This window comes from Somniosus microcephalus, chromosome 22, assembly GCF_052327205.1.
Source record: "Somniosus microcephalus isolate GS21.2 chromosome 22, FLI_Smic_1.0, whole genome shotgun sequence".
Lineage (NCBI taxonomy): Eukaryota > Metazoa > Chordata > Chondrichthyes > Squaliformes > Somniosidae > Somniosus > Somniosus microcephalus.
Window position 1 is genome coordinate 66,500,752 of NC_141008.1, and position 27,367 is coordinate 66,528,118.

The 27,367-nt window shown below is 45.0% G+C and overlaps 1 protein-coding gene across 2 annotated transcripts in view; it reads right to left on the bottom strand.

The window, feature by feature from the left end:
- blmh (bleomycin hydrolase) overlaps window positions 1–27,367 on the bottom strand; it is a 128,117-nt gene that overhangs the window by 49,179 nt on the left and 51,571 nt on the right. For both annotated transcript variants that reach the window (XM_085964984.1, XM_085964985.1), the window contains 3 exons: window positions 10,825–10,980; window positions 9,867–10,025; window positions 1,540–1,607 (listed from right to left, as the gene is read on the bottom strand). In XM_085964984.1, the coding sequence (XP_085821110.1) occupies window positions 1,540–1,607; window positions 9,867–10,025; window positions 10,825–10,980 (383 nt within the window). The remainder of the gene's footprint in view (window positions 1–1,539; window positions 1,608–9,866; window positions 10,026–10,824; window positions 10,981–27,367) is intronic.

Below are 27,367 nucleotides of genomic sequence, written 5' to 3' on the forward strand. Positions count from 1 at the left end.
GAACACCTCGAGTCTCTTCGCCGGGAGCAAGCGGAAGCCGAGAGCAGGCAGCGGAAGGAGCGCACGTCAACCCAAGCACCCCACCCACCCGCCCCTTCAACCACCGTCTGCCCCACCTGTGACAGAGACTGTAGATCCCGCATTGGACTCCTCAGTCACCTGCGAACTCATTTTTAATGTGGAAGCAAGTCATCCTCGGTTCCGAGGGACTGTCTAAGAAGAAGAGGAGTGATGTGGCGCTGGCCCAGGAGAGGGATGATGGCGAAAGGGGATATGGAACAGGGAACGCCACTCAAAGCATTCATACTTCTCATTGTTTGCCACCCCTCCTCCTCAGCCAGTGCCCGACATGTTGCCTCGTTTCCCGATGGCCGAGTCTGCCCCTGTACAGGAGCACCAAAACCCAGAGGTCGTAGGGCACCCAGCAAAGTTCCCTTTAAGCTGCGCAGCCGGCAAACATTTTTTACGGGGAACATTGGTGCCCAGAACATTCTATGGTTGCACATCTCTCCGAATTTACCGTCTAAAATTCATAATGGCCCAGGAATTCGGGTCTCCACGGGCGAGTACGCACGGGGTACTCACCCGTAGGCCCAATGGAAATGCCAGTTTCCTGCATGCGCGGGAAACCGGCACTTCCGTTCCTCTGAACAAAGAGGTTCAGAGGTCGAACGCGTGCGCGGGAGAGGCTGCACGTACGCATCGAACTTCGGTTTTTAAAAAAAAAATTTATACAGGTTTTCCCGGGAAGGTAAGCCTGCAGAATTTAGAAATGTAAAAAGCAGGCGTAAGGCCTGCTTTTTACAAGGTAAGTGGTGAATTAATTAAAATTAAAAAATTTTTCCACAGGTTTATTATTTTTAAATACTTTAAAGCAAGGTAAGTTTTTTTTAAGCCCTTAGAAAATAAAATTATTTTTTTCAAAAATTTAAATTATTGTTTAAAATAGTTATTTCATGTAATTTATAGTTTATTTAAAAAGTGATTTAAAAAAAATGTATTTGAAGATTTAGTGCTATTTTGGGGCCGTAGTATTTACAAGTCTTGACAGCACTTCCTGTCAGACTTGTGAATGGAGCATTCCCTGCTCCGATTGGCTCCCCATGGCCCACGTGATCCCAGGAGACGCATCGAACTAACTGCGCCCCTGGGATAAGCAAGCACTGCGCGCCGGCAGCTGGACCAGGCCCTGGATCGGAATTCCACAGGGGCCCAGAGCGCAACGGCCGGCGCGCAAGCTAAGTGCAGATCGGGGGCTTGCACCCGCGGGAAGCCCCCGACCCGAATTTCTGGGCCAATAGGAATTTGTAGTAAAACCACTTTTCACTTGAGGGTGTCCAATGAAGAAAGCGAAAATATTTCAAAAGCTTTCATTGTTCAATAAAGCAAACAGTAAAATGCACAACATAGAATTAGGACAACTGAAATGGGTATGTGTTAAATAGGCCAATTGTCCAGACAACGTAACGTCAAATATTGGTTTGTGCTACTTTGAATCTATACACCACAACTTCATTTGCTTCATGGTTTTGTACTTACACTTTGGGATCATTGATTCCCAGCTTGCTGTAAAATTGTTTCCCTACATCACAGCCAAACCAGACTGCCTAAAAAGGTAAAGATAATGGACAATATTAGAAAGAAACAAAGAAATTGCATTTATATAACGCCTTTCATAATGACCTCAGGACATCCCAAAGGGCATTACAGCCAATGAGGTACTTTTCAAGTGAAGTCACTCTTGTAATGTAGGAAACACGGCAGTCAATTTAGGGTTAGGGTTAGGGACAGGGACAGCAAGGTCCCACGAACAGCAATATGAGAATAAGATAATCTGTTTTAGTGATGTTGGATGAGGGATAAATATTGGCCAGGACACCAGGGAGAATTCCCCTGCTCTTCTTTGAAATAGTGTCATGGGATCTTTTACGTCCACCTGAGAGGGCAGACGGGGCCTTAGTTTAACAGCTCATCTGAAAGATGGCATTTCCGATAGTGCACTATTCCCTCAGTACTGCACTGATGTGTCAGCTTAGACATTGTGCTGAAGTCTCTGGAGTAAGACTTTAACCCACAACCTTTGTGACGCAGAGGCGAGAGTGCTACCCTCCCTACTGAGCCAAGGCGGACACCTATTACAGGAAACTCTCGATTTACCGGCACCCAAACAACCGGAAATCTCGGTTAACTGGCAAAATTCAGGAGTAGGTTCAGTTAAGTTTTTCTTCATATTAGTGGCGGTTTCTTGATTCTTGGCTGCGTAATCGGGGGTTTCTGCACTTGTTGCTAAGCAACAGGAACGCTTGATCTGTGGCCGGGCTTCTTGCACCTGTTGCTAAGCAACAGGGAAGCCTGGATTTGTTGCTGTGTACGGAGCTCTCGTACCTTTTAACTAGACCTCTCTGTAATCCGGACTTTGATAAACCGGCACCACACCGGTCCCGGATAAAAAAGAGTTTCCTGTAGTATTGAGAGAGATCCATTACTAATTTATTATACTGATGAAAAAAAAATTCAGTTTGTTTATAGGCATCAAGTCACAGGATTAGCAGGGAGCAGGCCTCCTGATGGTATCTCTCAGAGTTATCAGGGTCCTGCCCTGCCCCTGCGCCAGAGACTTTACTCATAGTAGGTCCAGAAAAAGTTCAGTCTGTACAACAACAGTCGTGGTCCGAGTCAGGGCCAGAACAGGAGCCACAGCTTCGGGTCTGCACACCTGCAAATAGACTGAGCTGGACAGGGAGAACGCCGGGAATGAGAACCGCAGGGCCCAGCACCCAGAGGATAAACAGGAAATAAAGTAATTTAAAAAAAAAGATAAAATATAGAATCTACAATGGCACTGTGAACACGGAGAAAACGACATGGAACCAAAGAAACTTTTTTTTAGAAAAAGTGTTCCTTGGGGGAAAAAAAAATGGACTTTGCTGCTGAAATCCCATTGCAGTCATTACAGAGAAGCAGCGTGGAAGCCTTTTTGCAATTAAACGAAAGGCCCTTAACAACCACTGAATTGCCTCTATAATCCCATTTTGAGAGGCCTTTCTGATTTTAACACTTTTCCAACGTGATGCACGCCTCCTCTGAAACACAACGGTGAAACCTGGCGGGAGCACAACTGGATTGCTGACTATCAGCTGCAGCTCCACCATTAAATAGGAGATTTGATCGGTCATCATTTGCAGGTGGCTGCACTTTGTTATCTCGGGTCTGGGGGAACTTTTAGCAGGCATAACCATAGCTGTGGAAGTTTGGAGCCTGACACCCATCTCCAGTGTGACCTCCTGGGAAACCCCTCTCGCCACATTAACTGAGCGCTTCCTCAACTGAGGTATATACCAGAAGCATGGGAACCATTTATTTCCTTTCCTCCTGGACATCAGATTCGGACGAAGACCAGCCGTGGCAGCAGCAAAACCATAAACAACAGCAGCAACAACAACAGAAGTGCCAAGCTGCTGCTCACCCACCTGAAGCTGCACAGGCCAGAAGGCGCCAGCGCGCGACCACGTTGCTGCCCGGGATGCAAGGGACGCACTCATTTTGGCCAGATTTGCTTAGCCTGCACAAACAATTTTGTCTCCCACCTTCTTATCAGACCATCGACAATGGCCAAGAACCTGCAGATTCCTAGCACTCTGACCACCACACTGACAATTGCAAGTAATCCTAAGCCTTCAATGTGGAAGTCCCATTAGCGAAATGACACACGCCACAACTGCAACAGTTGCCATCAGAATTTTTATTCACAATAACCAACTTTTGGCTTTTCAACATTAATCACCACATTTCACCCAAGTGACTACCCTTGTGACTATTTGTGCAGTATCTTTCTCTTACGCCTGCTCCTACACGATGGTTCCCCCTTGGCATCAGCAGATGTGGAGGCCCCTTGCTCACTTTCTTGCTGCTCGTGTCTCGACACCTTTGGCAGACGTCCTCTGGGATTGCGAACCTGTGAGGGCTCGGCATCAGTCTGCTGCTCCTGCAGCTGTGCAGGGGTTGAGACACCGATCTCAGTTGGGTGGGGACTCTGGTGGGGCTCTGACCGAGGACATGGCAGTGGCATGGAAGTGAGAGCGCTTGGAGAGGAGCCCCCACTCCCTTGCTCTCTGCCACCAACATCCCTCTCATGGGTCAGGTCCACCTCAGCGCTTGCAAGTGGCTTGAGAGCACCTTGCTGCACATCAGGGGGGCCATGGGGATCCGTATCTGCACTGGCAGTCCTATTCAGAAGGACTTCCATGAAGGTCTGGTTTCTCTGTTCAATAGCTGACCATCGCTTCTCCAGAGATGAACACTCACCATGTTTTCAACACTCTGTCGACTTAGCTCCTCCATGGCCTTAGCCATCCTCTCGTCTACTGTAGCCATCCTTTCCACGGAGGTTGCCATCCTTTCCGTGGTGCTGCGTTCATGCGCCAATGACTCCACAAAGGCTCTGCTCATGTTCGCTATGGACTCCTCCATTCGCTCCACACTCGCAGCGACCCTGGAGACAAAACCTGCCAGAGACTCCTGCAGCTGTTCCTGGAGTTCCAGCACCGCTGTTCTTATGGATGGACCCAGAGGTAGAGGGTTGACATGCAGCTGAGCCGAGCTGGGAAGAGTCCTGCGCCCTCCGACTAGGACTCTCCACTGCTGTCCCGGTCTCCACAATCTGCTGATGCTCACTTGTGAGCTGTAATACACCAGCTGACAACACTACTCTATCTCGCGATGGTCCCACCGAGGTGTGAGTGTCTGCGCTGGTGCTGGGTTGGCTGAATTCTGCTGACGCTGCGCCCTCAGAGGTTGCAGCTTTCTCTGAGGAGTCTGGAGGCTCAGGCTGTTCCTCCTGGATAGTGGGGACGAGTGCTTGCGATGGTCCTGTGGGAGAGTAAAGGAAAGAGTCAGAGATGTGAGGCCAAGGTTACATGCACATTGCATATTGCAGATGATCATAAGTCCATCTGTTAGAGCTTCAGAATCATTATCAGCAACTTATGAAATGTCAATGAGAGATGAAAAACTATTCTGTCACCAGCTTTCTCTGATGCACCCGTCTGTCCGTCCCCCACTTGCGCATTGTCCGAGTCCCACGATCTCCAGGACCGCCTCCTCCCAAGGGTGACCCTACTGAGGGTGGCCCTCCTCCTGTCCTCGCTCTTTCCCTCTTATTGTGAGCTCTCTTTTCCTGCAATGAGGGAGACAAGTTTGAGTGAGAATGAAGGAGTGAGTGTAGAGAATCCATAGCATAGATGCTTAGAAGGAGACAAAGATGGAGTGAGGTGGCAAGACCAAGGGCCCTCCCTGTGTTTTGTAAGTTGTTTTCATAGCATCACAGTGATAGGGAGTGTGAGGGCTGCATAGTCGAATAGTTAGGTGAATGTGTCCATAGAGTGAGAGGGAATGGGTAAGGGTGCAGGGATGTCAGTGTCAAGTGGGATGTGGAGGAAGAGGTTGCTAAAGCTGAGTGCTGGTGAGGAGAGGCAATGGGGATCAGATTGAGGGTGATGGGAAAGTCATACTCACTTTTCCAGTGCGCAGGTCATGAAACCTCTTCATGCACAGAAGCCAGGTTCTCCGGATCAGCGACAACGAGTTGACCTCCTGGGCCACCTGGATCCACACAGCCTTCGTCTGTTGGGGAGGCTTCTTCCTCCCTGAAGGGAAGAGCACCTCCTTATTAGCTCTTGCTCCCTCCACCAAAGCTTGCAGGGCAACGTCATCAAATCTGGGAGCAGACTTAGGCCTCCCGCTGCTCATATTGCCTCCAGGTCCCTCGCACAGCAAAGGCCAAAAGGTTGGCAGTCTGCAGAAGAAGCAAGGCTTCTTGCAGACCTTAAATGCAGCAGCAATGATGACGTCATCGGAGGCGAGTTTCAGACTGAAAAATCTAATTGGGCCATGGGTTCCCACACACTGGAACTCAATTGCCCAATTAGGTGAAAATCGCATCATTCTCCCACATCGATTTGGAATCGGGTGGATAACATGAAAAGCAGATGACACGACCCCAGCCCGCCCCATGACAAAATCGAGCCCTAAGATTTGGCGAGTTATGTGAGAGCAGAAGGCAACTCCGTAATTAATTTACCACAATTTTTGTTAGGTTACAATGAGGTCAGTTACTTGTTTTAAAAAAACTGTCCCTGAGCAACACCGTGGGAAATGAACTAGTTGTTTGGAAATGGTAAAACAATATGTTCAGAGTGATGTCAAGTTTTCACATGTAACTTGTACTCTAAAGAGTGGAAGCTTAGTCATACTTGAAATGTGGCATTGTTCACAGATACTCTAGCACTTGGAGTAGGATTGTGATGTTTAGCTGTTAAGATGGAGCAGTGCTTAACCTGGCCTGTCACTGCTCCAGTGCTCTCGGGTGGTGGTGGGGATAGTGGTTTAAAGAGATAAATCCCACGTCTTTGGAGGATGTCACTATGGGGCAGCATGTAGATTTGAGAGGAGGGAGCCAAGGATTGTTCCTTTGGAGAGACTTGAGGTAATGGTGTGGGGCTGGGAAGAGAAGTCATTGATGGAGATGTTCTGGGTACAATCAGATTGGTAAGTTAAACTATCCACTGAGTTAATAATAACAGAGGAGGGACTAGATGAGGATGGTGCGATTGACCTTGTAAAAGACTGCAGAAAGGACAAGGGGGGGATAGTGCACCACGGTCGCAGTCAGAGGGGCAAGAGCTCAACTTGCCAAAAAAAGCCATGGACAACGAAAGAGGTAAGGGACAGCATAAAACTAAAAGAAAAAGCACACAAAAATACAAAAAAATAGCACAGATCCTGGCGAATGGGAAAGATACAAAGAACAGCAAAGGGTCACAAAACAAATGGTAAGAGCTACAAAAGGAGTATGAAAAGAAACCTGCAAGGGATATCAAAATCAATACGAAGAATTTTTAGTTACATTAGGAAAAATGGGTGGTCAGGAGCAATGTTGGCCCCTTAAAAACTGAAAGTGGTGATATTGTCAATGACAACGGGAAAATGGCGGACATGTTGAATAATTACTTTGCGTTAGTATTTACAGTAGAGGAAGAGGATAGCATGCTGAAAATTCCAGGGAAACTAATATTGAATCGGGGACAGGGAGTCAATAAAATTAACATAAGTAAAATAACAGTAATGAAGAAAATAATGACACTAAAGAGTGACAAATCCCCAGGACCAGATGGTTTCCATCCCAGGGTTTTAAAGGAAGTAGGTGAGCACATTGCAGATGCCCTAATTATAAATCTTCCAAAGTTCTCTAGATTCAGGAACCGTTCCTTTAGATTGGGAAATAGCGCATGTCACTCCGCTATTTAAGAATGGCGAGAGGGGGAAACCAGGGAATTGTAGACCAGTTAGCCTAACATCTGTTGTCAGGAAATTACTAGAGTCTATAATTAAGGATAGGGTGACTGAACAGCTTGAAATTTTTCAGTTGATCAGAGAGAGCCAGCGTGGATTTGTGAAAGGTAGGTCATACCTGACAAACCTGATTGAATTTTTTGAAGAGGTGACTAAAGTAGTGGACAGGGGAATGTTTATGGATGTTATTTATATGGACTTCCAGAAGGCATTTGATAAAGTCCCACATAACAGACCGTTATCTAAGGTAGAAGCCCATGGAATTAAGGGAAAATTATTGACCTGGTTAGGAAATTGGCTGAGCGGCAGGAGACAGGCAGTAGGGATAATGGGCAGGTACTCTAATTGGCAGGATGTGACTAGTGGTGTCCCGCAGGGATCGGTGTGGGGGCCTCAACTATTCATAATATTTATTAACGACTTAGATAATGGCATAAAAAGTAATGTATCCAAATTTGCCGATGACACAAAGATAGGCGGCATTGTAGGCAGTGTAGATGAAAGCATAAAATTACAAAGGGATCTTGATACATTAAGTGAATGGGCAAAACTGTGGCAAATGGAGTTCAATGTAAGCAAATGTGAGGTCATCCACTTTGGACCTAAAAAGGATCGAACAGGGTACTTTCTAAATGGTGAAAAGCTAAAAACAGTGGAGGTCCAAAGAGACTCGGGGGTTCCAGGTACATAGATCATTAAAATGTCATGGACAGGTACAGAAAATAATCAGAAAGGCTAATGGAGTGCTGGTCCTTATATCGAGAGGACTAGAATACAAGGGGGTAGAAGTTATGCTGCAGCTGTACAAAACCCTGGTTAGACCACACCTGGAGTACTGTGAGCAGTTCTGGGCACCACACCTTAGGAAGGATATATTGGCCTTGGAGGGAGTGCAGCGTAGGTTTACCAGAATGATACCCGGACTTCAAGGGTTAAGTTACGAGGAGAGATTACACAATTTGGGTTGTATTCCCTGGAATCTAGCAGGTTAAGGGGTGATTTGATTGAAATTTTTAAGATATTAAGGGGAACAGATAGGGTAGATAGAGAGAAACTATTTCCGTTGGTTTGGGATTCTAGGACGAGCGGGCATAGTTTAAAAATTAGAGCCAGACCTTTCAGGAGTGAAATTAGGAAACACTTCTACACAGAGAGGGCGGTAGAAGTTTGGAACTCTCTTCTGCAAACGGCAGTTGATGCTAGATCAATTGTAAATTTTAAATCTAAGGTTGATAGCTTATTGTTAACCAATGGTATTAAGGGATATGGGGCCAAGGCGGGTATACGAAGTTAGGTCGCAGATCAGCCATGATCTCATTGAATGGTGGAACAGGCTCGAGGGGCTCAATGGGCTCCTCCTGTTCCTATGGATGTCACTTGTGACTTTGATTAGAGCGGTTTCAGTGCTGTTGCAACTGATGAGAGATTTTCACACATGGAGTTGCGGGAAAGAGGGACCAAGTAAAAGGATGTCGGGGAAAAAGCAGAAGCCTGAAAAAGTTAAGTTTTAAACTTATGCGGCCAGGAGCAATGTTCCCACTAATCTTCTGTGGGTGCGTGGCCCCTTTAAAGGGGCTGCGAGGCCCATTCAAATTATCGCGCGTGCGAGGTTTTTTTACATTATAAAGCCGTTGAGCGTCCGGCACAGGACCGTCAGATCGCTGCGCGGCCACGCGGCTCAACAGGGACATTGGCCAGGAGTCCTCCTCGGGGCCTCGCATGGAAAAACCTGGGTCTCTACTGCTGCAGGCTCCTCCCCCTTTCCACCCGCAAAACCATGATGAATTCCCTATCCCCGGTAAAAAAATGACAGACCTCCTTTTACTCCAGCACTCTCAGTAAATCACTTGCATTGTGTACACCAGAACTATTGGTTAATATTTCAGGAAAGGAAAATAAATAAATAAATAAATAAATCGCATTTTTGGATGTCAGTTTCTCTTTAAAAAAAAAGCAATGACTCATTTGTGCTATAAACCTTCAAGCAAATGGGACATCATTCCAGCATCGACTTGGATATAGAAGAATTTTTAATTTTTGTTAGTTTTATCTTCTGCTCCTCCTCCTCACCTCGAGTCTGACTTGTACACTTATTGCAGTCAAGAGGACAGGCTGAAGACCTGCACCCAGAGGAGGCCCATGTCATAGAAAGTCACTACAAGGGGTACAAGAGCAGTCCAATGATTATACCTTTCCTCCCCCTCCAGGAGGTGTGGGGCGGAAACGCAAAGTCCCAGGTCTCTACTCAAGGCCTCTTCGGAACAGCATGCCTGAAAGTTATTAGTGCAATACAAATAGGCAACTGAGGCACAATCGTCGGGATTTTCTCTTATAATAAAATTTCCTTATAACCATTATTAAGAAGCAAATTCAGACTTTGTAGTTGCTTGCCTGTTGGCTACCAGCTGTTTGCTCCCATAGATTTACACACAAGTGGGCCGCATTGTACTTTGGTGAATGTATTAATTTCATTACAAACTGTAATTAAAGAAGGGTAAATTTTAGAATACGCAAACCTCTCCATCCTTGATGGAAGCAGCGGCCATTTGCTTTAACACCTCAATTGGCTGGTTGATGTATAAAGTCTTCCTCGCCTTCAACATATTATTCAGGAAATCTACTGTGTACAGCTTTCCATAGGGGTTGAAGGATCTGGGATCGTTAACCAGGCACACCTACCAAAACAAACATCAAAAATCCTTCTTAAGTAAGGTGGTCAGTACTGGAGAACTATTTTGCCACCAAAATCAATCAAATCTTGTAAATTAAGCACAGCAACTATCTCAATCATAACTGATTGTTTCTTTTTGACCGCAAACTGCATCTTCAAATTAGCTTATTTACCCCTGGTATCATTAACACTATTAAACTTTATCTTTTTTAGGTTAACATTAGTCAGCATTAAGGAGCTTTGGGCAACGTTGAAAGCCATTTTAAATATCTGTCACTAGATGCCTTTTGGCCTTTTCTGGTATTTCTTTACATTATTGTATTTGCAGCAAGAATTCCACCACTGAAAGCACATCATAGCAGGAACATAGCAATGTGGTTCATCTGACCAGATCCAAAGGCTCAGGAATTGCCATGGTATATCTCTTTTACTCCTTAATCTCTTATTTTTGGAAAATGGAAAATCAATACGTATTAAAATGATTTTACTTCTGGTCAGATCCAACACAGAAAAAAGCTAGATATGTACATGAGGGAGAAAGGAATAGAAGGATATCCTGACCGAGTTAGATGAAGTAAGGTGGGAGGAGGCTCGTGTGGAGCATAAACACCGGCGTAGACCAGATCGGCCGAATGGCCTGTTTCTGTGCTGTAAATTCTATGTAATACAGAACATCAGCTCTGGTAGGTCAAGAACCGAGTTGGGTATTCAACTGTCACTGACAGGAGAAGATATTGCAAAAGTAAAGCCATTAACAGTAAGGATGTCACTTCTCGGCAACAACTCCACAGTTCCTCTCCTACCTTGTCTTCCATGTTGAAAAGTGGCTTCACATGTTCTGTGTAAAACTGAAGAGGTGTTAGTGGCCCAATCTTCTGGTACTTCTTTTCTTTGTCTCTGAATTCCCAGGTAAAAGTTTTAGGAGGGGTGCCCAGACAAATATTAACTATTCTGAAGACCTACAAGAGACAGCAAACACCGACTTCAATGGCAGATAATGGAACTATTTCCTTTGGCAGCAACTGCTAAAGCAGATTCTGCAACTATAAAATAGATGAAGTAAGATTACAAAAAGTGTCAGGATCCATCACAAACAAGGCTGCTTTAGTATCCAAACTACTACCAAACACTGGAGACATTTCAAATTGCTTCCATTGTGTAATCGTTTATGGATGTTCTGCTTCACAATTATCATGGGAACACCGTCAGTCAGCACTGCAGTGGTTCAGTGAGAAATCCCACCATCACCACCTTCTCAAGGCAAGTAAAGATGGATAATGAATGCAGTTTAACCAGCTTCGCCCACATTCATAGAGAAAATAAAAATCAAATAAAAATTGGAATAGGAGCGCAATCATTTAATTAAAAAAAAAAATCATAATGATTCCTTTATTAGAAAAATAAAAGATAGGTCAATCTCACAATTCCATTTTGAAGTGTTAACAGTGACACTGGGTCTCTCACTAATGCATCGGATTCTCTACAGCAACACCAGGTGATAATTTGCACGTGTGGTTGCGCCGAGGTCATTTATATTTTACGATTCTGGTCACATACCCTTCCCAATGTTGGGGTAGGATCTGTGCCTACCAGTAGTGTGAAAATTGCATTGTACAGGTAGGCTCCTGGTTGGAACAAAACCATTCCCCCCCCCCCCCCCGACCTGCCTGCCTGTCCAGTGCTGGTAATGGTAACCTCTTATGTTTAGCAGTCTTCCACCTCTGGAACAAAGCCACCCACAAGATGATTCACTGTGCTTCCTTCGTTATATTGCCTCAGAGCGCGGTTTTGTAAAACCAATGGGCATTATACATCCAGCCTACTAAAAGAAAGTATAATTTAAATAACTTAAAAATTGAAAGTATTATCCTTACAGTTCAGCCAGTGTTTTTCAATTACTGAAAAGTTTAAAAATTAACTTGAGAACGAGTATTTTACCTGCAAATAAATTTGGTCTTTTTGGAAAGCTAGGAGAATTGAAATAATGCCGGCACAGGAAACAGCAACAACTGCAAAATTTAGTTAAGGTACAAGATACAAAACATTACTAAATCAACACTCCCGTACGATGAAGAATTAAAAAAAATTTCCCCTATAATTTTTAGAATATACCGCAGTTAAGTGGATCGTGCTGGTTTTCTCAGTGCGCTCACCCGCAGTGTTCAGTAAATCTGGGCCAGCTGCATCAGGCAACTTGATGTCTGCTAACGTCCTACAATAATATTTGATTACCCTCCATCGACCTCTGCCTCTATTGGTTTCTTTCACTAACCCAACAGCAGAGGTCCCTGGCTTCGACCTCCCTCGCAGACCATGGACAGCGCTCAACCCAATCCACACAGGGCATGGACAGTCCACCAGTGGGAGATGAGGGACAACTCGAACTGTGACTGTGGCCATGAGTCCCTGAGTGGAACATATCACATCAGCCTGCCCACTGAGATCTGTCGCAGGAGGCACCTCGTTTCTCCACTTGGCATCTCAGGAGGCCATCGAATGGATAGCCAAACCAGACATCCCATTATAAGATAGCAAAATACTGCAGATGTTGGAAATCCGAAATAACAACAGAAAATGCTGGAAAAACTCAGGTCAGGCAACATCCGTGGAGAGAAATTGGAGTTGACGTTTCGGGTCGAACCCTTCTTCAAAACTGGAAAGAACAGAAACTAGATCGAAGGCAGGGCTGCGATCGGACAAAAGAATAAAAGAAACAAAAGAAGTAAAAAAGAGATTAGAAGCTAGACGAGATGGTAATAGGCTGAGATTAGGTGTAAAGTGTACTGGCAGGGCAAAAGATAGCTGCCCCCCCCCCTTTCCTTTTGTTTCTCTCTCACACCTGGCAGCTATCTTTTGCCCTGCCAGTACACTTTACACCTAATCTCAGCCTATTACCATCTCGTCTAGCTTCTAATCTCTTTTACTTCTTTTGTTTCTTTTATTCTTTTGTCCGATCGCAGCCCTGCCTTCGATCTAGTTTCTGTTCTTTCCAGTTTTGAAGGGTTCGACCCGAAACGTCAACTCCAATTTCTCTCCACAGATGTTGCCTGACCTGCTGAGTTTTTCCAGCATTTTCTGTTGTTATGTCCCATTATAAGCTTTCCCCGTCATACGAAACAACAACTAACCCAACTCAGCAGACAAAATGAAAACAGAAGCGCCTCTTTTTTTTTTTTTTTTAAATACATAGTTCTGTAGAAAGACGAGCATTTTCACTGTCATCGTAGAAAGAACATGTATTTATATAGCGCCTTTCATGTCCGCGGGACGTCCCAAAGCGCTTTACAGCCAATGGAGTACTTTTGAAGCGTAGCCACTGTTGTCATGTAGGAAACGCGGCAGCACGCAGCAAGGACCCACAAACAGTGATGACCTTTTAAGAATGAATTTCCCTACTATGGGGCCAGTCTCAGAATACAGGGGATGTAGAAAGAGTTTGTTATCCTATACTACCCTAACTTTTCAATCGCCTCAGCTATTGCCCATAAACTGCCCAATATAGCTTGGGTGATTCGATCTCAGCAATGGAAAGTAATTTTATAATAGATCAGTCTTCTCAAGTACCTTTGGAACCAAGTGAACAGCATTTAGGTAAGATGATACTCTCTAGTATTTCTATTCTAATCTCCCGAGATAAAGATCATTTTTCTACAATTAGACTTAACATTTTAAGACTGAGAAGGAGCAGACAGTTCTTTACCAGGTCTTTAAACTTTTTGCATAGGGAATCGCTGCCACGGTTGCTTTATGATATCAGTCTTCAAAGCAACCCACTAGGGATTCCGCAAGTCATAGCAAATTACAGGTAATAAAAAAAAAATCCCCTCACAGGAAGTTGCAATTAACAATAATCATCTAATGCACTTGAACTGCAGCCTTGGCATATAGCTGGAATACTTTACGTTACAGACTTATTCGCCGAGGGAAGATTCTTGTAAATTCATAGAACTGCAATAGCATCACCTTCCAGCAGCTTAGGTGGGCGAAGCTTTCTGAGGCTCCGCAGGATTGGCAGGACCTCACACGTAGCAGGTGACTTCGCAGAAAATTGTGGGTGCTGCTTTTACATTGAAGAGAAAATCGTGGGCAATGCTGCAGTGACTCTCCGAATAGTCACCCGCCGCGTGCGAGGCCCCGTTAGTTGTGTGAATCTTTGGAAAGCTTCACCCCAGTCTTTAATAGCTCAAGGGCTTCTCGGGAGATTGCAAGAAAAGCACTCCCAGGCCCCAAAGCCTACCGCATTAAGCTGCTATCACAGGCTTTTAAATGTAATCTGGTCCAATGTTCTTGGACCTGTGATCTTCAGCTGGTTTGAACTAGGAATCTTCCCCTTGAGATTTCTGTGAAGAGGTTCAAGGAGGGTGGGAAAACATTAGGGACAGGAAAGGATTAATTTTAATCAAAAAAATTAATAAATATGAGGGCATACAATGCAATTGCTCTAGAGAAGTCCTCTGTTGGGAAACATTTTCTTTTTAAAATATTTTGTCCAGTGCAAGTCATTGAGACACTTTCCACAGTTCTCAGGTGTTTGAGCAACTTTGTTGGAATAATTATCCAAAAAACTCAATGATCCTCAATAACTGGCATTTTACTTTTGCAGCTTGAAACAAGATCGTTTCTATAGGCGTAGATTTTCAAATGTTAAATTGCTTCATAAATACTCAAAGTCAATGCGGAACATTTAGACCTCTGCTAGGCACCATGTTCCATCTTTACTAGATGGACAAACTGTAGATGTGGGATTTTTAGTTGAAAGCTGCATGCCCGAGGTCACTCACTCCAAAATCATAAAACGTGGAGGAAAGTGTCAAACAATGCCCATCACTGGAGCCTCAGGGGGCACCCAAGTATCTCTTTTCTTGCCTGCTGTAGAATTTGAAAGGGTTTTCTCCTTCTTGTAATAAAAGTTCGGCTATCACAGCTTTTATTAATGAAAACCCTCTATTAAAACAAGAAGCTGTCCTTGCCCAAGTGATCACTTTTCACGTGTTCACAGCTCAACCCATTTGTGTTCTCATTGGATATTCATCCACATGCACTTTCCAGCAGCGGTCAACTGAAAACGCGGGCTGAATTTTATTTCCTTGCACCTAGCCCAGGAGCAGCGAGTTGTGCCCCTGCTTCACGCTGTTTGAGATTTGAACCAGGGGCCTTCCTTTGCTGTATGGCTCAATTCCACTCTGAGCTTGATGATTTGGCATTGACTTGTAGGGCTGGATTTTGTCAATGGCGTCGTGCTGGAGGCGGGACTTCTGGTTTCCGGGTTTCAGTCCCGCCCCCCAGCGACATCTGACCAACCCACGCTACTTTCCCTTGATTGGCCTCATTAAGCCCACCCTGCAGGCTTACCGGCCAATTAAGGGAAAGCCGGTGACAGATGACGCCAGCGTATGACGCTTCATCTGTTGAAAAATTTTTGACAGATGAATTGTCAGCGTTTGACAGCTTTGAGAAGCTGTCAAACACTGACGATCTCTGTTCTAAGGTGAGCCCTTGCATAAAGGCTCACCAAGACCTCTCTCCTCAGCAGAAAGCAGATGGCTGCTGCATCTGAGATTGCAGCAGCCATTCTGTCATCGCTGCCCTTGAGATGAGGCACCTCCGGATCCCCAAGGGTTGAAGCCTGCAGAAAGAAGCAACGGTAAGGAAACTTTTTCCATCACTTTTCACCCACCTCTCATACTTACCTATCCACACTTGCACCCATTACTCACCTCTACAGCTGACATTTAAGTCCCTCTCACCCCCACAGACCCACTGCTCATCTCGCTGACCCTGGCGAGGTTCGCAGCCGGCGGGAAGCCCGCAATTGCAGGCGTAAAATGGGGGGAAAGCCTCAAAACTGCCTGTTAACTACCTGTTAATTAGCTCTAATCCTCTTCCCGCCTCGAGGAGATGGGTCCCTGCGCAACTCGGGGACCCGCCTCCCGGAAAGATGGCACGGAGGTGGGATAGGAGCGGGGTCGGTACCCGCTCCCAGTTTCTGCCATTTTCCCGGCAGTCCTGCCTCCATACCTGCCTCCCCAGGGCTGGGAAAATTCCCCCTGTAGTCTTTCATTTATAACGAGTCACCAACTTGGTCCAGTCATTCACGTGAAGCCCAATGGGATAACTGACAATTCTCATCGCTTGCGGAAAGGTAACTGCTTTACACGGCTTCAAACTTTGAACTTGTGGTATAGAGGAATAAAAGCAGCAATTTCCTAGTAACAATATCTAATGAACAGTACCTCCTTGTTTAAATTACAGAAGAAGGAATGCGCTCCCTCTTAAGGAAAATGCTATGAAGTTGCACAAGCCAAATGTGGTGTTTTTGTATTAAATGGCACAAAGTTGTTGAATAAGGAATGTGCTTGTTCTTGAAGTAAATGCCATCAGGTGACACCAGCCAAATATGCATTTCTGATACTCAAGGGCACCAAGCAATGTTTTTAAGTATCCTTCACTTACGCAAAAGGGGAACTTGAAGGATTTTATTTGACGTTTCCAGTTACCACACTGGAATCCTATCTGGGTATTTTATGCCATCATATCATATTTCACTACCTACCATATAAATGATGTTTTCAAATCTCTGCTGCAAGAGAAGGGACATATCTAAATTATACCTGTACGAATTTAATGGGGTAGAAATTGGTCACCGTGGCGGCAGTTTTCTGGATGGAAAATGGGGGCAAAAAAACGACCAATTTCGCAGGACAGCGCCCTGCGCTCTAAGGAGGCTTGAAAAACATCCGACACAATATTCGGTCGGGCCATTTTTCAGGTGTCCAGGCTGAATTTTTTTTTTTGGCGATCCTGTACTACTGTCCTCAACACTACCCCCTCCCGGCATTTACCCGAGGGCAGCTGTCGGAGGGGCAAGTGGCCTAAAATTCATTTTTGAAACCAGGTTCAGTCAAACTTCCACCCCAATATGTGCGGGTTAGGTTGATTGGCTATGATAAATTGACCCTTAGTGTTGGGGGGATTAAATACATGGGGTTATGGGGATAGGGTGGGATATGTGTTGGTGTAGGGGTTACAGGGATCGGGTGGGATATGTGTCGGTGCGGGCTCGATGGGCCAAAATGGCCTCTATCTGCACTGTGGGGTTTCTGTGATTCTGTGAGTATGTACCAAACCGCACAAGATAGGGTCAGATGAAAAAAAAATCCTTCAGCCCATTTAATTTCGTCCTTCCAGATTACCATCCTGAGTCCAATGCCCCAACTTCAACCTCTCACCCTAGCAACCTATTCCAACTTTTGATTACATTATGTGTATTAGGGATGAGCAATAAATGCTGGCCTTGCCAGCAACACCCACATTCCACGAACGAATTAAAAAAAAAAAAATCTGTCCATATAGATACAGCTCCAGCAAGAATCATCTGATAAGAATCAGGAGCAAGGAGCCTGGTCGATTTTACCCATCCTAAGCAGATGTGCAGAGGCCAATTGTAGCACCCTTATCATTGGCCCAGATGAGAATTGAGGATCGAGGATCGAACCTGCGACTTTCCTGTATGCCTCAACTACACACTTGAGTTATCGAGGGGGTCAATGGACTGCTTTCCAACTGGTTTTACATGCAATTAAAATGAGTTTATCTTTGTCTTAAAATAAAATATACTACTGAATTTTACAGGAGGATTCCGATTGTGCTAATATGTCTGGCAAAACAAACCAGTTCACCGCATTTGTAAGTAGAGGATACAATTGGCGGTATTATCACAAACCTAAGTCTCACTACATAAATTGGACTTAGCGCCAGCTATTGTAACCTGTGAAACTGGAGGTGCCATCGTTACGAGTGATCTTTTGCCATTCAGCTACCTGGCATAGGGATGGCACTTTGAAGATGATAGCGTGTGACGTTAAGAAAACTACTAGGCACTTGGTCTAAGCGTTAAACAAAGCTTTAATCAACTGTTTTACAACATGGAGGTCTAGTTGTGTCCTTCACTAGTTCCTGTTAAGAATGTCCTGCGCAAGCTGGGCCCGTGCCCGAGTATTTATACTCTCCCTGGACAGCGCCACCCGTAGGCCGCTCAGTATTATTTCATAAGTCTTTCTTTCATGAATGACTGATTCATGTCAGCACGTCCAATGGCAGATGCATGGCACAATCAGAATAATAAAAACAAAGTCAGAAAAATAGAATTGAAGTTTGCACAGCAGTGGATAAAGTATTTGCTGCTAGTTTATAACTAATAGGCAGATTGAAAACTGCAGATTTACTTTAAAGGCAACGGCGGAGAAAAGTTGAACACTGGAGTACAGAATGCATTCAAAACAAGTCTGTGAAAATGCTTCAAAAAGAGGTATAATGATTACCTGTACTTTGTCTAGTTATCAATCTGTGCCACTGCATTCTAGTTACGCAGGTTTAAAAAGCATCCACTGCTAAATCTGCTTCTCCTTTCATGTCTGAGTGCACAGCCAGAGACACGAAACAACTAATGTCTTGTTAATGTCATCCTAAACCTTGTTTTGACAAATGGCATCAACCTATTTAGAAAAGTATACAGTAGTTTAATTGATACCAGAATACCCTCTGGAATAGTTTATGTCATTCCCAATACTGACATGAAATCACTGATCCCACTCATTTTACACCCACGTAAATACGGACTCAAAATCTAATCGTTTTAATCCTCAAATATTCACTGCTTTCGTTTTATTTATTACAAATCCAGGGAGATCTAATTGTACGTGAGATTAAAAATTCGATTTTGGCTCTGCATGGAAAACATCGACTACGAAATGACAACAGCTATAAAAGTGGATATACAACAGGTCATTCAGACCCAAGGCATCGTCACTGGCTTTAGTCTTATAAACTCTTCACATTTTTGAGATGATGGGCGAAGGCTCCAATTCACATAAGCTCACAGGTGGGCGAGCTGCCCCAATGGCCCCAGTCAGTAACTATGCAGTTTAGTGAAGAACTGAGCTGCACAAACTAGGAAAGGTCAGAGTGTGAACCGTGATCCACAACAACAAAAAAAGACACAGAAAATGCAGAAACACTCGGCAGGTCAGCGGCTGTGAAGAGAACAGACCAGTTATTATGTCGGATGCAGAACCCTTCTTCGAAATCCACGGGCCGTGTCAAGTGAGCTGATCTTGCCCCGAGTGGCGCTACGAATGGCCTGAGCAATGTGATTGGGGAGGGGGGTTGGGTGAGGAAGTCCAGTCTGCTTTCCTGCACCTGGTCGGTGTCCAGTGACTGCTGCTGGAGAATGCACACGTATGGACATTGAATGAGGGGAGGATCGGGCTCAGCTGTCATACATCCTCAAAGCTGAATAACATGCCCAGCCTCAAATTTGAACGAAGAATGGAAACTTGAGCGAGGTGCCAGGGCACCCAAGGAACTTTACCCCAACATGAATTGGGGGTGGATTAAAAAAAAAATGGGAATTTAACAACAACCAACTCATTGGTAGAAAACATGTTTAAATAATTAGGCAGATGTAATCTAACTAAGTCAAAACCGATGCATACGGAGTTACATTGTTAGGTAGGTGAGGCCAAGCAGTGACCAAGGTAGTGGGCCAACTCAACAGTCAATATCTTGGCTGTTCCATATCAAGTGCCTAGAGTACAGCTGCTGAATATTTTATTAATGAATTCTGTTTTTCCTTCTCACAGAAATCACAGAAACCCCACAATGCAGATAGAGGCCATTTCGGCTCATCGAGCCTGCACCGACACATATCCCACCCGATCCCCGTAACCCCTACACCTATCCCACCCTATCCCGGTAACCCCACATATTTAATCCCCCTAACACTAAGGGTCAATTTTTATCATAGCCAATCAACCTAACCCGCACATCTTTGGACTGTGGGAGGAAACCGGAGCACCCGGAGGAAACCCACGCAAACACGGGGAGAATGTGCAAACTCTACACAGACAGTCACCCGAGGCCGGATTCGAGCCCGGGTCCCTGGCGCTGTGAGGCAACAGTGCTAACCACTATGCCACCATGCTGCCCCTGCTGCTAAAGATGAAGAACGCTTTGGTTCAAACGTACGCTGGACATGCACTGACGGAGCTTTTTCTTATAGCAGTAACTGTACTGCAGGCTTCGTTTGTGAAAACCCTTTGAGTCAGAAAAATGATGTAATAGGTAGAAGCTATGCTACTGTACATCTTTATTCTTGTGAAAAGATTTAAGGCTGGCAGAGTATACCTACACTCTTTTTTATATATACTCAAGTTTATAACTGGTACACAAATAATTGCACGATCATTCTTATCAAATTATTAGGAGTGCATAGTTTATAAAACAAGAATAGTTATCAGTGCAAAAATTCAGAATGCACACGTGCCAGACAAGTGTTCTCCAGAGGTGGCTGCTGGTTAAAATGTTGAGCTAATTTCACTTAAATTCTCAAGTTTCAGTTTTATGTCCCAGTATTCATCAGTATAAAGTTCACATTTGTCTCATCATTTAGACAAGTCTGGCATAAGCTGCCAGGATCAAGCGTGCAACATAAATGGTTAAGAATATTTAGCGCTGTCGTGTGAAGCTTAAGAGTCACTTACGGACAGCGAGTTAAACTGGGGAATCATTCTAGTACCAGTACATTGTAGAGGGACTAAACGATTGTTGATACACAACAGCGACTACACTTCAAAAACACTTTATTGGCTGTGAAAAGCTTGAGGTGCTATATCTCCTCCCTTCCCACTGTCCAGGGCTCCTTCCAGGTAAAACAGCGATTTACTTGTACTTCTTGCAATTCAGTATACTGTATTCGCTGCTCACGATGGGGAGATCAAATGTAGATTGGGTGACCGCTTTGTGGAACACCTCCATTCAGTCCATAAGGGTGACCCCGCGCTTCCGGTCGCCTGTCACTTTAATTCTCCGCTCCACTTCCTCTGATCTCTCCGCCCTCGGCCTCTTACACTGTTCCAACGAAGTTCAACGTAAGCTCGAGGAACAACACCTCATCTTTCTATTAGGCACTTTACAGCCTTCTGGACTTAACATCGAGTTCAATAATTTCAGACCATAACCTCTGCCCTTATCATTTTTTTTCCTCTCTCTCACATGGCAGCTGTCGATCATTCAGCCATTCCCTTTTACACTTCATTTAGGGTCATCTTTTGCTTCTTAACTTGTCCCATTACCATCTCCTTTTGCCTTGCACCATCATCCCTTTTGTCTCTTAATTTCTCCTGCCTTCCATCCTATCACAGACCTTCCCTTTTGTTCTTTCCTCCCCTCCCCCCGCACTTGCTTAAAAACCTGTTACATCTCCAACTTTTTCCAGTTCTGACGAAGGGTCATCGACCTGAAACGTTAACTCTGTTTCTCTCTCCACAGATGCTGCCTTGACCTGCTGAGTATTTCCAGCATTTTCTGTTTTTATTTCAATTTTTCTCTCCCCCCAGCTCGTTAGGGTGCCCCACCAGCATCTCGCACAAGTGTCCATTTTTCATGCAAGTCGTGACGGGGAGTATTCTATCACAATGGACATCACGACCAGGACCGATCCCTGTTTTCACTCAATATCTGCACATTTCCAGCAGCGATCAATCTCGCTCTTACAGAGGCCAATTGTAGCATGCCAGCACCATCTGACTGGGACCAGCTGACTCAGCACAACCCAGGGATAAATCCCGTTAATTTCCTGGCCTGTGCACTTCAGTTACTCATTGTATAAACTGGGGAGCTCAGATTCATCTTCTGATCATGAAAGTAATAGGACCGTGCCGTGCTTGCGTCAAATGTCAACATTTACTGTCAGTTCAGTTGTGCAAACATAGAAAAAAAAGGAACGAATGTAACAGTCTTCATTCAGTATTGTATTACAGTAAAATCATAGAACACATGCAAAAAGGGTGGTGTGTCTGACTAGTACTGTACAGAGCAGATGTGATTGTCTGAGTTACGGTAACTAGATCAATACAATAAGGAAACCAATAAAAAGCAAAATTCTGCAGATGCTAGAAATCTGAAACAAAAATAGCAGAAACCCTTAGTGTGTCTAAAGAACAGACTGGGGGAGAAATTGGGTGAGTAGCGCCACCTGTTAGCGTCTAAAGAGGCAGTCAGTGGCTGTAGCGCCACTGGCTGCGTCTCCGGCGATATTCAGTAGGGGCGCTAATGGTGGCGTTAGGCATTTGCGCTGCGCCGCCACCGATGACGTCATCGATGTGCGCAGCGCCCCGTTCGCGATATTTGGTAGCGAACGCCGCAGTTGCGCCGTTCGCTACCCGCGCCCGGTTCACGGGGCCTTACTGTGCCGGCAGCGGCGCAAGTTAAGGTGGAGGTGCGGAGCGGCCGCTTTTTTGGCGGCCGCCTGCCAGCACCTCCGTCCCCGGCCTCCTAACCCCCCCCCCCCCCCCCCGCGGCATTGCCGGCTGTTTCCCGAGAGCCCGGCACTTCTCCTTGGTGCCGGGCTCATTTGCCGGCACTCGCGATCGGGGATCGTGCTGTTGCAGGCACCTCCCCCTTAACAGTGGGAGGAAGGCCTGCAGTACCGCAGCGTGCCGTGCCGCAGCATGTGGCGCTGCGGCACATTGCGCTGCGATAATCAGTATCAGCGCCCTAAGAGGGACGCGGAGCGCCTCGAGCCTCGCCCCGTGTCCCTCGAGGGGCACTGAAACTGAATTTCTGGCGATCGGTATCACTCCGATCGCTGCGCTAAATCCTGCGCTCCGCCGACTTCTGCGCCACTTTGGTGCCCCAACCCAATTTCTAGGCCACTGAGTTTATGTTTTAAATAAGGACCTTTCTTCAACACAGTTCTGAAGAATGGACTGCATCCTAAATATTAACTTGTCTGTTCTCTCCACAGATGCTGACTGGGCTAATGAGACCAGTTAGACTAAGCTACTTTAAATGAACATAAGTGTCGATTGTTATATTTTGAGTTTTATTCAACAGACCCATTTTGTTGGTCGAAAGAGGGGGAAAAAAATTACCAACTATGGAAATATGAAAAACAAACAAAATGCTTGAAACAAAAACTAGGTCAATCACCAACTGGAAAAAGTAAAGCTAAATTCATATTGTGCCTATTAATGTATCTGCTGTAGATTTCCAGTATTTTTCTGGATTTAACACATCTTGTAGATTCGTTTTATAGGATTGTAACCCTACGTGCATGACTTTAGGTGTGTAACATTTTAGTTCCACTTACATGTAGTTTCAGTGCCTATCTGTAATTTGAAAAGGGAGGTGTAATATTAATTAAGCTGTTTACGATAGCCATTGCAAATTAATTCCTAATTAGAAAGTCACAGTGGCTCTCGAAAAAAACTTTGGATATTTGTAATGTAATTAGCACCTCGAAGGAGTCTCTCTGTACCTCATCGTGTGCAGTAGGCTATTTTATCTCTAAGTTATTATACAAACCTCCAAATTTGCCTGTTTTACCATGTATTCAAATACAGGAAACTCTCGATTTACCGGCACCTAAATAACCGGAAATCTCTGTTAACCGGCAAAATTCAGGAATAGGTTCAGGTAAGTTTTACTTCATATTAGTGGCCGTTCCTGGCTCTGTGGCTGTGTAACTGGGGCTCCTGCACTTGTTGCTAAGCAACAGGGACGCTTGGTCTGCAGCCGGGGTTCCTGCACTTGTTGCTAAGCAACAGGGAAGCCTGGATTTGTTGCTGTGTACGGAGCTCTCGCACCTTTTACTATACCTCTCTGTAATCTGGACTTTTTGATAAACCGGCACCACGCTGGTCCTGTCGGTGCCAGATAAAAAAAAAAGTTTCCTGTACAAGTTTAGCATCAGTGTGAAGAAGTTTTGGCTTTGCATAGGTGCTCAACCTGGGATGTGTAAAGTGGGTGTGAAGACCTGAACCAACTCCAAACCAAAAGCAGCTTGTTCAGGTTAAGCCCAGGTACCGAGTTCTATCTGCATTTGCACATCGGTGTGAAGTGAAACTGCTTCACATGAATGATACATTTGTCATGTAAATGCATCATTTAAAAACGGTTTTAAGTCCGCCATAGATTGGCCACTGCTTTCGTGTAATCCTTGTACCCTTGCATTAAACGCAAGGCACTTATACGTTATGTTATATAGTTACAAAACATTTAAAGAATGGGTCAAACTTATCCCATTGGCCCTCTGCAAGTATAAATGTATGGAAGAAAACTTCCAAAATGCATTTACACCACAACTGTAACATTAGTGTGAAGTTTCATACCGATTCCGCAGCTGTAGTGTAAATGCAGCCTAAAACATCTTCAGCAATAATGTGCAAGAACAAGAGAATGTTGGAAGTTTTTCAGCTTTTTCTTCAGTTCAGAGGTAGTCAAATACAGCTGGAAACATGGCTTCCAACGTCAGTCGTTTTCACTCACCGTGTATTCCAGGCTCAAAAAGCTTCGTTAACAGTATTTGCTGCAAAAATGTTGGCTGCTTTCGTACTGAGTAAACTGGATAGATATTTTATAAAGTATAATACTTTAGAATTCCAAATGATTTTTGAATATAGTTACTATCTTATTTTTCAGAGGTCATTCTGCATTTAAAATTCAGAACAAAAATATTTATTCAAGCAGCAGAAAACCTGCTTTTTAATTACTGGCTCTGCAAGACTTGATTTTAAAAAAAGTCACTGAAAAAAAAAAAGTTAGCCAGAACCGGTTGTTTATCAATACACAAAAAGTTCAAATTACCAGCCATTGACATTTCAATTACAGGAAACTTTCTGGTATCCGGCACTGACGGGACCGAGCTGGTGCCGTACCATCAAAACTGCCGCAGAAACCAGCGCTAATGTTAAAACATACGGAGCTTTTGAGCTCCGTGTGAGTCAACAAACCCTGTTGCTTAGCAACAGCTTCAAAACAGTCGGCCGCAGCTTAAAAGCGTCTCTGTAGCTAAGCAACAGCTTCAGCTAGACCTTGCAGAACCTGACTGGGAAAAAAAAGCAACGAGAAGTAAAAAAACTGATAGGAAACGGCTCCTGAATTTTGCCGGTAGATAGAGCTTTCCGGACATTTAACCTCCGGTTAAACAAAAGTTTCCTGTAATATCCTTTACGTACGTGACTTTGAATATATAATGATTCTGGGTAGACTGAAAATGCATGCATATATTCCAAAATTTTAGCGGATGGATTGTTCCACTGAAGGGCCTCTATGGCATCACACAACTAATCTTCAACACGTTGCTTTTGAAGAACAACGGAGTAGGTTTAACCTTCTGGCTAATCATTTCCTCAAGTGTAAATTACTTGGTCCATTCATTATAAAATCACTTTTTAAATGTAGCGTTTCCCATCTCCAGTTTTAAGAGACAATAAAAGGCATTTAATTGCAAGAATAATGTAGAATCAGAAACTTTGTAACTCCTGTTGAACGGATGTTCAAGTCATTATAGTCATACACATGCACTATACGCTTGCCCAATACGAGACTCCCAAAACAAGCGCTCTACTCGGAGCTCAGACACGGCAAGAGAGCCCTAGGTGGGCAGAGGAAATGCTTCAAGGACACCCTCAAAGCCTCCTTGAAAAGGTACAACATCCCCACCGACCCCTGGGAATCCCTGGCCCAAGACCGCACAAAGTGGAGGAGAAGCATCCGGGAAGGCGCCAAACACCTCGAGTCTCTTCACCGGGAGCAAGCGGAAGCCAAGCGCAAGCAGCGCAAGTCAACCCAAGCACCCCACCCACCCGCCCCTTCAACCACCGTCTGCCCCACCTGTGACAGAGACTGTAGGTCGCGCATTGGACTCATCAGTCACCTGAGAACTCATTTTTAATGTGGAAGCAAGTCATCCTCGGTTCCGAGGGACTGCCCAAGAAGAAGACACATGCACAAAAATAATTTTTCACTTAGCTTTTCCTCTTCATTGCCTGGCCCAAGGTGGAGCATGCACGATGCGCACTCCGCCCACCTGTACCTGAAATTTTGCAATCAGGGCCCAATTAGGAGCCCGACTCACATATCTAAACAGCCGTACGCCCATTTCAGGCGTGTGGACTGCTCCCCCATTTACAGCTCCGTCTGAATATTGCATCAGACAGCCACTGGGCATCAATGGAGTGGCCAAGGTGCCGGCCGTTGGTTTTTCAGGCTGAGTTTTTGCTCACCCTTTCTAATCTCCGCTCGTTTGGCTCAGCCTCCGTTTTCCCCACACTTCTGTTTCTCTGAATTGGTTGGTTGGTTTTCTTCCTTCTCTTCTCTTTCATACCTTTAAGTTGGTAAGTCCTATTGAATAGTGGTGTGATATTATCATATATATCCGGGCAGGGTCTTCATAACTAATAATAAGAAATTTAATTAATTATATAGAATGGAGCAGGTGATGTGTTACTGTTGCGAGATGTGGGAGCCGGTGAACCCCATTGAGGCTAATGGTGATTACATCTGCGACAAGTGTTTGCTGCTAGAGGAACTCAAGTTCCATGTTATGGAGCTTGAGACCGAGCTTCGGACACTGCGACACATCAGGGAGGGGGAGAAGTTCCTGGACTCTATGTTTCAGGAGATGGTCACACCTATGAAGTTAATTACTGCAGATGTAGTCCGTGGTCAGGGACAGGACGGTGTGACTACGAGTGAGGAAGGTACAGGGATCCAGGATGTAGTGTTGAAGGAGACGCAGCCCTTGTTCTTGTCCAGCAGGATCGAGGTTCTTACTCCCTGTGAGGGCGGGAGCGGGGACTGCAGGGAGGATGAGCAACCTGGCCACAGCACCGTGGTACAGGGGGCCATTCAAGTGGAGGGAGTAAAAAGAAATGTTGTAGTGGTAGGGGATAGTATCATTAGGGGGATAGATAGGGTTCTCTGCAGTCAAGAGCGGGAGTCCCGAAGGCTGTGTTGCCTGCCTGGTGCCAGGGTTAAGGACATCTCTTCTGGGCTGGAAAGAAACTTGCAGTGGGAGGGGGAGGATCCAGTTGTCGTGGTCCATGTTGGTACAAACGACGTAGATAGGACAAGGAAGACGGTTCTGTTAAAGGAGTATGAGCAGCTAGGGGTCAAATTAAAAAACAGAACCTCAAGGGTAATAATCTCTGGGTTATTACCTGAGCCACGAGCGAATTTGGCTAGGATAAATAAAATTAAAGAGTTAAATGCGTGGCTCAAAGACTGGTGTGGGAGAAATGGGTTTTGCTTCTTGGGACACTGGCACCAGTACTGGGACAGGAGGGAGCTGTTCTGTTGGGACGGACTCCACTTGGCCAGTGCTGGGACTAGAGTCCTGGCGAATCATATAACTAGGGCTGTAGAGAGGGCTTTAAACTAATTAGTGGGGGGGAGGTTTCTAGAGAGCAAATAATAGAAATGACAACAGAGAAGGTCATAGACTTAGGTAGCAGTGGGGGAATTAAAAAACAGAATGTGTCAGGAAGGGACAGAAGGTATGGA